General features: G+C 57.3%; 1 protein-coding gene across 2 annotated transcripts; it reads right to left on the reverse strand.

Annotated features, from left to right (window-relative positions):
* Positions 1 to 2,963: 2,963 nt before the first annotated feature.
* On the reverse strand, positions 2,964 to 12,548 carry AMER1 (APC membrane recruitment protein 1). 2 transcript variants are annotated; one of them, XM_066202396.1, is made up of 2 exons: positions 12,463 to 12,548; positions 2,964 to 10,821 (listed from the first exon to the last, which is right to left on the reverse strand). In XM_066202396.1, exon 2 carries the CDS (start codon positions 10,731 to 10,733, stop codon positions 7,524 to 7,526), a length of 3,210 nt encoding a protein of 1,069 aa, XP_066058493.1. In that variant the 5' UTR covers positions 10,734 to 10,821; positions 12,463 to 12,548; the 3' UTR covers positions 2,964 to 7,523. The 2 variants fall into 2 exon arrangements, with proteins under 2 accessions (XP_066058493.1, XP_066058494.1); XM_066202397.1 differs by lacking the exon at positions 12,463 to 12,548 and adding an exon at positions 11,970 to 12,031.
* Between the last annotated feature and the right edge of the window lie 401 nt (positions 12,549 to 12,949).

Here is a 12,949-nt window from a genome sequence, read left to right on the forward strand (position 1 = left end):
CCTCCCTTCTGACAGACAAATACGACTCAACAAAGAGACACCCTCCCAAAAAACCAAAATAAAAACCCCTTCACTAACAGCTCCTCCATCAGAAAAAAACCTCTTCTTTCTTTGTTGTCTTTTTCTTCCCCAAATCCTTCCAGCATTAAACAGATTTCAGCATTGTTCTAAAAATAGAGGGATTAGAAATAATCCTCCAGCATGGAGCGACTGTTGGGATGTGGCACCCAGGGCTGGAGGCTGCCCTGGGGGCTTGAGCCTTGGGGGAACCCAGGAACCCCCAAAAACGGTGGCTGCGGCGAGATGGGGGCATTGCTCTGTCCCCAGGACAGGTGTCCCGGGATGGGTGTCCCAGACAGGAATCCCAGGACGGGAATCCCAGGACGGGAATCCCAGGACGGGAATCCCAGGACAGGAATCCCAGGACGGGAATCCCAGGACGGGAATCCCAGGACGGGAATCCCAGGACGGGAATCCCAGGACGGGAATCCCAGGACGGGAATCCCAGGGCTGTCCCTGGCTGTGCTGACCCCGTGGCAGCCACCAGCTGGGAACTGACCCTATAACATCAGCTGGGGATGGGATGGGGATGGGGAGAACAAGCTCCCCATGGAAATCGGGAAGGAAGAACATCAGCTGCCCCGGGGTGACACAAAGGTCACGGGGCCATGGCAGAGCCGTCTCCCTGCAGCCTCTGGGCACAGGGGCCTGAGCACCGGGCGGTGGCACAAACCCCTCGTGTCCCCTCACACGGAGCAAAGCTGTTGTGTCGGCGCTTTTCAAATCCATTTGGAGAAAAAAGGGGGGGAAAAAAGAAACACTTCAAAGTGTGAGATACACTCCTGTGATGACAACCGACTTGTAGCGAGGTTTTGTCAGCTGGAATTTGTTTGCAGCGAACGAGTCAAGTCGTGTTTACAAGGAGGCAATTAGAGTGAGGGTTTGAAGCTTTCCCAGTGGGATGGGCCATCCCAAAAGCTGATCCCGCTGTCCTCATCATCATCCACGCTCCACTGCCACCTGGAGCAGCGGGAAGGTGGTGGGAGAAGGAGAAAACAACGCAGGGACGAGGTGAAATCCTCTGCTCACCTCCATCCATCCCTGGCAGAGCTGGGGGTGCAGCCAAGGGGGATATTCCTGGGGCACCACAGAGAACGGGGCATTAAGCACCCCCAGGAATCCCTTGGATAAACCCAGTCCCTGCCAGGGAATCCCAGCTTTGCCATCAGCTCGGGAGGAAGTGCCCTTGCGGCTTTTGCAGGCTCCAAGCTCAGAGTGGGATCTGGAAAGGCAAGCCCGGTGTTTGGGGAGGGTTCCTTAGGCCAGGAAGGATTTGGGACTCAGGGAGGGTGTTTGGAATAACAGCCCAGCAGCTGGAGGGAGGTTGGCTGGGATCACCGCTCCAGAGGGGAAGTTTGGAGCCGGAATTTTGAGCTCATGACCCAGGAACCCCCAGGCACACCACGCTCACCCCTGCCCAGCCTTTCCGCAGTCGTTTGGGCTCCTCTGGCCGAGTTTCCCAGCCGTGGCAGCGCTGACCCAGCCCCACGTGCCATTCTTCCCAGCTGATTGCCTTCCAGACTCTTCCCACGTCTAAAATGAAGGAAAATCATCAGAGCTCGTCCATCAGCAGCTGCCGGCTCAGGCCCGGCAGGTTTCTCCCTCCCTAAATTCCCGCAGGGACTCTCAGGAGCCCCATCCCCACAGCAGCACTGGCCGGTGTTCTCTGTGCTCGCTGTCAGGGGTGGCCCCAGCTCTGCCTTTGTCCCTCGCTGTCCCCACCCTGGGGAGGTCACAGCAGAGGGACAGCAGGGCTGGAGCTGCCCCAACCCCCTCCCCCAGCTCCAGTTTGGGGTAAAAGCCACCAGAGCTGTGACAAAAAAGTGTCACAGCCAAAGCTGCTGCTCGGGCACACCAACCTTGTCTAATCCCCAAGGAGAAGCCGCAGCCTCAGCCCTCTGCTCCAGAGCTTCGGGAGCTGCTGGAGGCTTTTCCAGTGGGATGAGGGGGTTATTCCCAGCTGAAATATTGAATATTTCAATGTAATGAAATAAACTTTTTTTAAAAATACTTTAAAACATATATATTTAAATATGTAAACCCATATATATATATAAATAGAATGTCATTATATATTTGATATCTTTTTATAGAAATATATATTATATACTAATAAATGTTAAAATATTTAAAAGCACATATATTTAAATATGTAAAACCATATATATATATAAATAAATGTCAATATATATCTTTTTGTAGAATTAAATACTAATAAATGTTAAAATACTTAAAAGCATATATATTTAAATATGTAAAAGTATACATAGATAAAATAAAAATATATGTAAATATCAATATTTATTTTTATATATATAATATATAAAATAAAATAAAATAAAATAAAATAAAATAAAATAAAATAAAATAAAATACTGGAGGGCAGAGCTGTGCCTGTTGTTTGGCCGGGGATCTCCAATGGATGGAAAGGACAGAGCTTCCCCAGCTCTCATTAAGGGTCAGCTCATCAGGCTGTCCAGATAATTACAGCTTCTCACAAATTCAGTTTCTGCCCAGGGAGGGCAGGACTCTTCTCCTGGGAGGCACTTGAGGAACACATCCAGCAGGATCCAAGACAAATCCATCCCTCCCAGCCCTTGTCTGCCAGCCCAGGGATGTCCCAGCAGGCAGGGTCACCTCACAGCCAGGGAATCTCTGCTCCCTGTCACTGCTGGAGCCCCGAGAGGGAAAATCTGCCTCTGGAGCCTTAAAGGCTGGATATTTCCCAGGGTTCATTTAATGCGGGTTCGAGGAGCCTCACTCTGCTCCAAAGGGTCTCTGTTGCCTTCTCCCATGGAAAATTCCACCTCACTGGCAAACAACCAACAGACGGGAGAGGAAGGGAAAGAAAAACATTCAATCAAGGATAAAATAAGCACAAAAACACCAAACCACCAGTGAAATCCAATGTTCTCTAAAAATCTGCAGTTTATTCATTAGAATTCAGTGAAAGGAACATTCATTTTAAAACACAATCAATACATTAAAAACTTGAAAGGACTAGTAGCAATGAGACCAGGAAGGAAACAAAAAAAACCCCAAATTCAGCCAGGTTGGTCACCTGGGAGGAGCTGCCAGCCTGGCAGCGGGATGGGGCAGCTGAGGACAAGGGCTAATTCCTTATTTCCTTACGACTGAGAGGCTTTGTGGGATTTGAATCTCTCACTTCACCCAAATGGAGCTTTGGGGTGACTCCATGTGGGTGAGAAGAGCAGGAAGCCCCAGCTGGAGAGGAGGGAGCCCAGAATTCCAGGGCAGAGGGAATGTGGGAAGTGGGTCTGAGTGCCCCAGGAATGTTCAGTGAGAAACCATCCCGTCCATCCCTGTGGGGAATGGGGCAAACCCAATCCAGAAAAAATCTTTAAAAACACCATTAGGTGACAAGTTATTAATTAGAAGACCAAAAAAAAAAAAAATCTATGCAGAGCCAGATCAGTGACAATTGCCACCTCGGCTGGGGGAGAAAAAGGGGGGGAAATCTGCTTTGGGCTGGATTTTAGCATTCCAGAAGCTCTCCTCTCCTCTGATCCCAAAGTTCAAGGCAGTGTCGTTCCAGGGAGGTGTTTTAGGGATGCAGAGCACAGGGCTGGAGCTCCCTGGAGGAGGGAGGAGGAGGAGAAGGTGGGGAGCCCTGCTAGTCCCAGGATTATTTAAGGAGCAATCCTCAGGCACCAGGGTGAAATCCCAGCTCCCAGCCCGGCCAGGGAGCACCAAAGGGAAGAGGAAACCTGTCCAAGAGCATTTCCATGCACCAGCCAACAGCATCTCCTGCACAGGGAAGGAAGAAAAACCCCAATTTTAGATAAAATAACACCAGCAGACAGCAGGGAAAGCCTCAGCTGAAACCTGGGGGCTTTTTACAACACTTGGGGGGAGAAATCACCAAAATCCACAAATTCAGATTAAAAACAACACTGAAAAGCAAAGAAGGGACAGCTGAGTGTGACAGAGGAGGGTTAAGGACGTCTCAGGTGTGTGCAAAGTGTGTTGGTGAGGGGCTGGGAAGAGGCCCCAGCACATTCCCAGGGAGCAGGGTGGGATCCAGGCACAGCAGCAGCAGGAATGGCCTTTTCTCCATGGGAAAAGCAAACCACACCACTTGGAAAGACATGACACACGGGTAAAAGAACAGTCCGTAAAATTTCCCCATGATTATAAAATGCAAAACTATACAAAAATAGAGAAAATCGACCATTTTCTTATGTGTATAAAAACAAACAAAGGAAAGAAAACCCCCGAGTCCCCAGAATGCAACACAGAACCTCTTGGTGGGCTGACCCCAAGGGCAGGGGATCCATCACAACTTCACAGCCCCAGTCCCTCACTTCAGGCAAGGCCTTCCCTGCAAGGGACAGCCAAATTCCTCAAGGTTTTTCCTAAAGCTCTTGGCAAGACATTCAGCTATTCCCAACTTTTCTGACTGGTTTCTGCTTGGGAAGCCCTTTTGCATAAGAAGCCTCAGTGACCACCCCCAGATGTGAGCTCCTCGGGTAAGGCAGTGTTGGACTGACCCAGCTCCAGCCCAGCTTTGTTCCCATGGAACCTGGGTGGGGTTTTTTTGGGAAGAGTGGCTCAGCAGGCAGTGAAATCCAATCCCTACCGCAGTGATCATTTACAGGCTGAATTACTGCACTGGAAATTCTGATTTCTTTGGGTTAACGGGGCAGAATCTGCCAATAATCCAGCAAATTAGTGACCAAACTGCATTAGGAAAACTCATTTGAATTCTAGAGATATTTGCCTCATTGAATTCCCATCGAATTAAGAGAAGAAACCTTTGGTATCAAGTCAGATTACCAAGCCTTGGCTGTACTGCTCCCACTGAACCTCCCCACCTCGTACCTCCACCCAACCCCAGGATCCTGTGGACACCTTGGAACATTCATTTAGCACCCAGACATTCCCAGCCCTCAGCAGGACTTTGGCTGAACAAAGCTCCAGAGCCTGGAACTCCCCCAGATGCCTTTGGTGAGACGCTGAAAGGAAATGAAACAGGGATTAAACCCAGCCAGGGCCGTGTGGGGGTGACAGTGTCCCGGTGGTGTCCCCAACAGCGTGTGCCCGTGGTTTGTGTGCCGGCAGTGGAGTAGGATGGGCACAGAGCTGCCCCTGTCCTTGCTCCAGGGAGGGACAGCCAATGTTCATTAGCAGCTGTGCTAACGAGGGGAGACAACCTCCCAGCGAGGGCACCTTCCCCCGGCTCACCACATTCCCCTCTCCAGGTGTGACAGTGGCCCCAAGAGCCAGGTGTGCCCCAGAGGGATGAGGGAGCAGAACCCTCACAGCAGGTTCCTGGGGAACTCCCTGCAGCAGGGCTGGCAGGAAAATACGGAAAAAATCAGGTTTGAGCCCGTGGATGCAGAGATGGATCTGCTCTGCCTCGGCAGGAAATCACATCACACACACAGGCTGAACCAAGGCTGGCCCTGCCTCTCCCTGCTCCTTCCCAGACAGCCAAGGAATCTCTTCTCAAGACCTCATTCTGCCTGGGGGGAAAAAACCCCATCAAACCCAAACCAGCTCCTTGTGCCTGGACATCCAGGGATGGCAGGGAGCAGCTGATGGAGCCACATCCACGTGGAGAAGGAGAGCAGCAGGAGGGTGACCCAGCAGGGCAGGACTCAGCAGGAAAATCGAGTCTGGCCCAGGCTGAGCCATCCCTCACTCCACAAATGTGGGAAAACTCCGGGATTTCCACTTTGGGATTGGGTTTTTTTTTTGGAATGCTACAAACTCTGCTGCAAAGGAAAATGGCAAAGAGGTGGGAGGGCAAAACAAAAATCACTGGTAATGGAATTAAATCAGAACACAGAGCTCGGACAGGACATGGAAGCAGCTTTGTGTCATGGATTGGGGGTTTGGATCAGAGCTGAGGGGGTTTGGGATCACAGAGGGGACCAGGAGCCTGGAACAGATGTCACAGGAGCTCACAGCACCCCCCAGACAAAGTCTGTCCCCTCAGCCTGTGTTCCTCCTCCACATTCCTTCCAAGAGACAAAAAATCCCAAATCTCCAACAGCTTCCAGCTTTTTTGTTCCCTCCGGTCAGGAGGAGTGAAGCCCAATGTAGCTGCGGTCCATCCCAAATTCCAAGGAACATAAAACTTTCCTCCTGTGGGTTTAGGCAAAGAAAACAACCGTAAAATAATAAAAAATTAAATTAAAAAGCCACAAAGCTTCCTTTTGAGAAAGTAACAGCATCTGCCACTTCACAGCTACAGGCACGATGCAAATTTAGCTTATTTCAAAGGCTTCATCCCTGTCCCCATGGCCCTGAGAGGCCAGGAGGCCGGGACAAAGCACGGGAAAGGTTTCCACCAGGAATTCTGCACCGTGAAGACAGACCACAACAAAGAAGGGACCAACACTTTGTTCTTCAAAGGGACACCATGGACAGCACATGTCTCTGAGCAAACTGAAACGAGACCTGGAGAACAATATCGGCACACACACAAAAGCTCCCACTTTCCTTTGGGGCAAGGACAAATCAAATAAATAAAAATGTTGCCGCAAAGTTCCCCTCTCCAGCTGCCTCGCCCCAGCCTCGCTCCCTCCCAGCTCCCCACACTGAGCCTGGGATGGAAGACATTCAGATGAGGCTGAACCAAACCATTTCAGCCAGAAAACAGCCCCATTTCCCTCAGAAGTCTGCCCAAGGCCTGCTCTCCCAGCCCCAGCCCTGCCCAAACCCCAACCTGCCCCACCAGCAATGGGTCCATCCCCAGCTTCTGCCAGGGGCTGCTGCTGCACTTGGTGTTGGAGAGGGCTGGAACACCAGAACGTGCCTCAGTGGTGATGAAGGACCTGGAGGCAGCTCCAAACCCCTCTGGAGCATCCACAGGGGCAAGGCCGTGGATGGCTGCAGGAGAGGAGCATCAGCCCAGCTCAAACTCAAGTCTTCCCCCAAACTGCTCCAGGTTTTCTCCCTCCCTTTGCCCCCCTTTCACCCCTGCTTGGAACAGCCTCAGCATGGTGACACAGTGACATTCCTGCAGCCCCTCAGCTGGGTGGCACGGTGACATTCTTGCAGATACTCAGCCTTGGTGACACGGTGACATTCCTGCAGCCCCTCAGCTGGGTGGCACGGTGACATTCTTGCAGATACTCAGCCTTGGTGACACGGTGACATTCCTGCAGCCCCTCAGCTGGGTGGCACGGTGACATTCTTGCAGATACTCAGCCTTGGTGACACGGTGACATTCCTGCAGCCCCTCAGCTGGGTGACACAGTGACATTCTTGCAGATACTCAGCCTTGGTGACACGGTGACATTCCTGCAGCCCCTCAGCTGGGTGACACAGTGACATTCTTGCACATACTCAGCCTTGGTGACATGGTGACACTCCTGCAGCCCCTCAGCTGGGTGGCACGGTGACATTCCTGTAGATATGCAACCTCGGTGACATGGTGACATTCCTGCAGCCCCTTGGCTTGGTGACACGGTGACAAGGTGACATTCCTGCAGCTACTCAGCGTTGGCGACATTGCAAAGGGTGCCCCGGCAGGCGCCGTGCCCCGGGCTGGCCCTGCCCTTGAGGGGCTCCGGGCTCTGGGTGTCCCCGCTGCTGTCCCCGGCGTGCTGTGGCATGCCCTGGGCAATGCCCACGGGTTTGCCCCTGGCCCGGTGCTCCGGGGAGCAGGTGAAGCCAAAGCTCGGGGGCAGCTCCGCCTCTCCCAGGGGTACCAGGCGGGACAGGGACGGCTTGGGGACGTCGCCGTGGTACCGGTAGGACCCGGCCGCCTCCCGGGCCCGCCTGGCCTCGGGCTGCAGCGGGAGGTTGGAGGGCCGGAGCGGGTGCCTGCTCAGCTCTGCCTCCTGGGGCCGCCTCTCCGGAGCCTCCCCGATGCCACCCCGGGAGAGAGGCAGGAAAGGGGACACGGTGTCTGGCGGCTCCGATGGCTCCGATGGCTCCCAGACGCTCTCCACAGCGCCGGCTGGAGCCAGGCCCCAGAGCTCCATCCCGCCAGGAGCCGCATCGGTGCTGTGCCGGAGGTGCTGCAGGCCCGGCCAGCTCAAGCCGCCCTCGGGAGCCACCAGCTCGCCCTCCTCCTTGCTCCTGCTTCTCCTGGCTCCAGCAGAGTCCTTCCTGCCAGCTTCCCGCCTGGCCCAGAGCTGGCAGGGCTGGGGGCCGCCGCGGGCCCCCTGCGGCTCGGCCAGCTCGAACTCCAGGCTCTCGGTGTCCAGCGAGCGGCTCCTGCGGTCCACGGAGAGCGGCGCGGGCATGGAGGGGCTCAGCCCGTGCAGGCGCAGGTGGCGGGGCAGGCTGGCCACCCCCCAGTTGCAGCTCTGGAAGGAGCCCGGGGAGAAGCCCGGGGACATTCTCTCGTCACATTCAGCCAACGACTCTTTCTGTCCGTAGCCATCGTCAAAGGCCTCGGCGATGTCCTCGCCCGCCGTCAGCTCCGGGTTCCGCTCGCACTCCCCTTCCCCGTCCTGCTCCACGTCCACCACGTCGAAGGTGACCATGGTGGGGAGGGCGGGAAGGTTCTGGGTGAAGGACGAGCTGGAGGCCGAGCTCCCCAGGCTCTCAGACAGGCTGGAGAAGAGGGTCCCGCTGCTGGCAAACTCCACCAGAGCCTGCGAGAAGCTCACGGCGTGCTCGGGCTCGCTGCCCACCTGGGGCTCGCCGGGGGCGGGCTCTGCTCCGCCGCCATGCTCCTGCTCCGGGAGCCTGAACCCAGGGAACATCCCTGCCTTGGCTGGGGCCGCGCTGCCGTGGATGGAGTCCCCAAACATCCCACAGTCCAGGTCTGCACTGAACCCCGGGTTGTTCTTTGTGAGCTGAATAAGGCAACTTCCAGGGCCTTTTTGGCTGTTGTAACAGTTCTCCGGACACAGAGTCCCTGGAAAATCCCTCCACTCTGGATTTTCAGCCCTAGCCACTGCAACCCCCCCGTTGACAGCCCGGCTCGGGGTGTGTGAGGTCGCCTGCTCACTCCCAAGGCCACTCTGACTCTTGCCAACGGAGCTGGCTGCTCTGGTTTTACATTCAATGCACTGCTTTTCCCGGGGACACTTCTCCTTGCTGGAGACATCCAGGCGTTTCAGGACGGGCTCCCTCTGCAGCTCCCAGTACAGCAGCTCCTTCTGAATGGCTGCAAGCCCCTCTTCTTCAGTATCCATCAGCCCTCTTTTCTGATCCATCATCTGCTGGATCAGGCTCTTCTCTGCAGGGAGGCAGAAGTCCATGAAGTAGCTGAAGATGCCCTGGCGTGGGACTTTGCCCTCGAACAGGGATTCCTCCCCATGAGAGGGGCTCATCAGGGTATCAAACTCGTAAAGTGCATCGCCGCTGTAGCTGTCCCGGGGCAGCCGGTCCTTCTTGAGCTCCTCTCCAGCCTCATCCTCCGGCCCAGGCGTGGTGGAGTCATAATACCCCTCGTCACTGTTTGGGGCAGACTCCTGCTGGTCACTCTGGGGCGTCAGGAGGTCAACACCGTCCATGGCATCCCTCATGTAAGGGTGGGCGTCAGCCTCGTGAGAGGCGTGTGTCTCCAGGCTGCTGCTGGACACCTGGGCCCCGTAGCTCCTGTCCCCCGGCACGCCGTCGTCCCACACCTGCTGCAGGTACTCTTCAGCCTCCTCAGGGATGGCCATCTCCTCGCCACCGCCCTGGTAGGTGACGAGGCAGGAGCTGCGTTTGGCGGTGTCGCGGCTGCGCTCCACAGAGATGCTGCTCTCGGCGATGTCGGGCTCGGCGATGTCGTCCCCGCAGCCCGTCAGCGAGTCGAAGCTCTTCAGGGAGGTGACGTCCCCCAGCATGAGGCTCAGCAGGTCCCCGGAGTGCAGGCAGGGAGGCTCGCTGTCCAGGAAGTCAGGGTGGAAGGCCAGCAGCAAACTCTCACGGTCAAACTCAGTGCAGGCAGCAGCCTCAGCCTCTGATTTTGCATCTGGAAGGTCTCCGTTCTCTGGCACGGCCACAGTGTCACCCTCGGAGCTGCCTCCATCAGGCGCGGGGCCCGCGGGCTCAGTGGCCTCTCCACAGCTGGAGTCACCCCCCGAGCCCCCCGGGCAGACCGTGGCCTCAGGGACGGGCCCTGCTCCCCTGCCCTCCACGGCCCCTCGGCTCTCCACTCCCATCCCAGGAGCGTTCCCGGCCTCCTCCGTGTCCCCGCTCCACTCAGGGAGCTCTGTCTTCTCACTCTCGGCAGCCTTGCTCTTCCGGTGGCGCCGGATGCTGTTAAAAAACCCTTTCAGCCCTTTTTTGGGCCTGGGGAAGGACGATTTCTCCCCGTTGGGCTTTTTGTCACAGCCCTCGATACTGCCGGGGGGAGAGCTGTCCTGCTGGCCCGAATCCCCCCTGGAGCCGGTGTCCAGGGGCAGCTGGGCGCTGCGGGAGCTGGGCAGGGGGCCAGGCTGCCCATCCCTGCTGCCCTGCGAGGGGCTGTCGGGCTGTGTCCCGGCTCCCTTGTCACAGGCGGCGCTGCTCAGCCCGTCGTGGGTCTTGCACTTGCTGAGCCCCTTCTTTCCGCGGCCGCCGAAGAAGCTGGGCAGGGTGCAGATGCTGCGCTTGCCCCCGAACAGCTTGAAGGCCGTTTTCCTCAGCTTGCCGGGGGGCGGCTGCTGCGGCTCGGCCGCCACCACGGAGCCGTTGGCGCCGTCGGGAGGGGCGTCCCCGCCCTCCTGCCGCCGCTGGTCCCCTCCGTCCCGCTCCTCCGGGCTGCCCGTTTCCATGGCAGCAGGGCGGGCTTGGATCTAGCTGGAAGCGGCGGCTTTGGGAGCGCGGCGCTCCGGGCGCAGGGCTGGACTCATCACCGCCGACCTGCGGCACAGGGAGAGGGCAGAGGTGAGGACATGGCAGCGCTGAAGGCACCGGGGTCTCAGGGCTCCATCACCAGCTGGAGGAGCCTCCAAGCTCTTCCCCTCCACTTCCAAAATCCAGGCACCAAAATGTCGCTTGCATTTACCAGGAAAACCACACATCTGCATTGGGTGGAAGCCCTGGGGACAGGCAGGTCTGACTCCTGCACCCCCTTGCTCCAAGCCCTGCAGCTTCCCAGATTTTTTGTCCCCAGGGTGATAAGGTTTGGCTGCCTTAAAGAGCTAGCACCTCCCAAGCCTCCTCCCAGGCCTCATGCCAGGCTCCAAAGAGCATCCTGAGGGGAGGCCAAACCAGGACACAGCCCTCCCTACACACATGTCCAGGGAAAAACCACTTTGGTTACTACCCTGGCTTTTTTTATAGAAGATTTCAGTTGTTTTTAAAATAATCTGTCCAGCGAGAGAGAATCGCCTTAAAAACACCCACTGTGAACACTCTGATCAGATTATCCCGGAAGCAGAGAGGTAGGTTTGAAATTTGACCCTGGACTGCTGTCAGGAAATGAGAAATAAAACAATTATAATCATGTTTCTTTTGCAGAGGTGAGAGTGGAGAAATTAAATGCAATAAAATCTTAATGTGCTCCCAAGCTGTAATGCCCCAGGGCTGAGCTCTGACTGACAGGAGGTGTTTAGCCAGAGATCTCAAATTAAAAACACATCCAAACGATGCCCTCTGCTCCTGCAGCCCCACAGCAAACCCGTAATTCCAGGTTTATTTCTATTCCTCGGGCCTGGGTTGCTTTGCCACTGTAATGCTGTGGCATCGCTGCCCTCAGCACGGCTGGAATTGGACGGGCTTTAAGGTCCCTCCCAACCCAACCCACTCCCTGATTCTGGAATTCTGGGATTGCTGATAACCCCTCACGTTCACCTGTCCCACTGGAAGCAGCAGCTGGGGCGTAGCCGGCTGGCACAGCCACCTCCCCACCGGCAAACCGAGCCTTGCCAGCCCCGCCAGAGCCCACCACGAGCCCCAGGTGCCTCCAAAGCCTCTGGAGAGACCCGGAGAGAGGGGCCTGGGAGAAACACCCGGACACGTGCGGGGCCGCTGGAAAACTGGGGGGTGAAACGAGCCCAAACCCGCACCTGGACAGGGGCAGCTGGGAAACAGCCGGGGAAAAAGGCACGAGGCAGAGCCAGGATTTCAAAAATTCCTTTTGGGAATCATTGCTCTCCAGCTCCACGTCAGCACGGGCACTGCTGCGGAGGGGAGGCTGCAGAAGGATAAAAAATATGAAATATATAAAGAAATGAAATTACGAGAAATAAAGGGCACCGAGGGCAAAGAGCCACGAGCGATAAAACATGAAAAATAAGGTTTAAAAGCAACAAAAAGCAGCGCCGTAACAATGAAATGCAGCGTTTCACCCGCAGAGGGGACCCTCAGGGACCCCCGGCCCGCCCAGCCCCGCACGGGGACGCTCCCCCAGCCCGGCCCTCCCCGCTCCCCCCGCCGCGCTGCCAAACTTTCGGGAGGATGCGGGCAAAGGCGAGGGGCGGGGGGGTCGGGCCCGGGCGCGGGGAGCGGAGCGGCGCGGCGGGCGGCGGGCGGCGGGCCCGGGCCGGGCCCAGCACTTACCGGCGGGGGCGGCGGCGCCTCCCGGAGCCCCGGCCCCGGCCCAGCCCTCAGGCCGCGCGAGGGGCGCGGGGCCGCGGGTCCGCCCGGCGCGGGCGGCAGGGGCGGCGCCGCGTGACGGGCGGGGCGGGGCCTCCTGACGGGGGGCGGAGGGGGCGGGGCCTCGCGGGGGGGCACGGTGATTGACGGGGCGCGGCGGCGGAGGGGCGTGGCCTCTGCGGGACGGAGGGCGCGGTCTCCGCGCTGGGCTCAATGGAACGGGGCGGGGTCACGGTGACGGGGCGTGGCCGCTGGGCGCGGTCCCCACGGTGTCCCCCCACGGCCGTCCCACGGTGTCTGCCCCGGCGGCCCGGGGCGATCCGGGGCCGTGCCGGTGGCGGAGTGGGCGTGGCCTCAGGGCGGGTCCCCGTGGTGGGGGCGTGGCCTCGTTTGCGGTATGACCGACGAGGGGCGTGGTCAGCTCGGTGTGGGGGGCGCGGTCTCGCACGGG

Source organism: Chamaea fasciata, unplaced genomic scaffold (genome assembly GCF_029207755.1).
Source record: "Chamaea fasciata isolate MVZ Bird 193981 ecotype frontalis unplaced genomic scaffold, bChaFas1.0.hap1 SCAF_22, whole genome shotgun sequence".
Taxonomy (NCBI): domain Eukaryota; kingdom Metazoa; phylum Chordata; class Aves; order Passeriformes; family Sylviidae; genus Chamaea; species Chamaea fasciata.

Coding starts and splice junctions, on each gene's coding strand:
- AMER1 (XM_066202396.1), bottom strand. CDS start 10,733: ATGGAAACGGGCAGCCCGGAGGAGCGGGACGGAGGGGACCAGCGGCGG.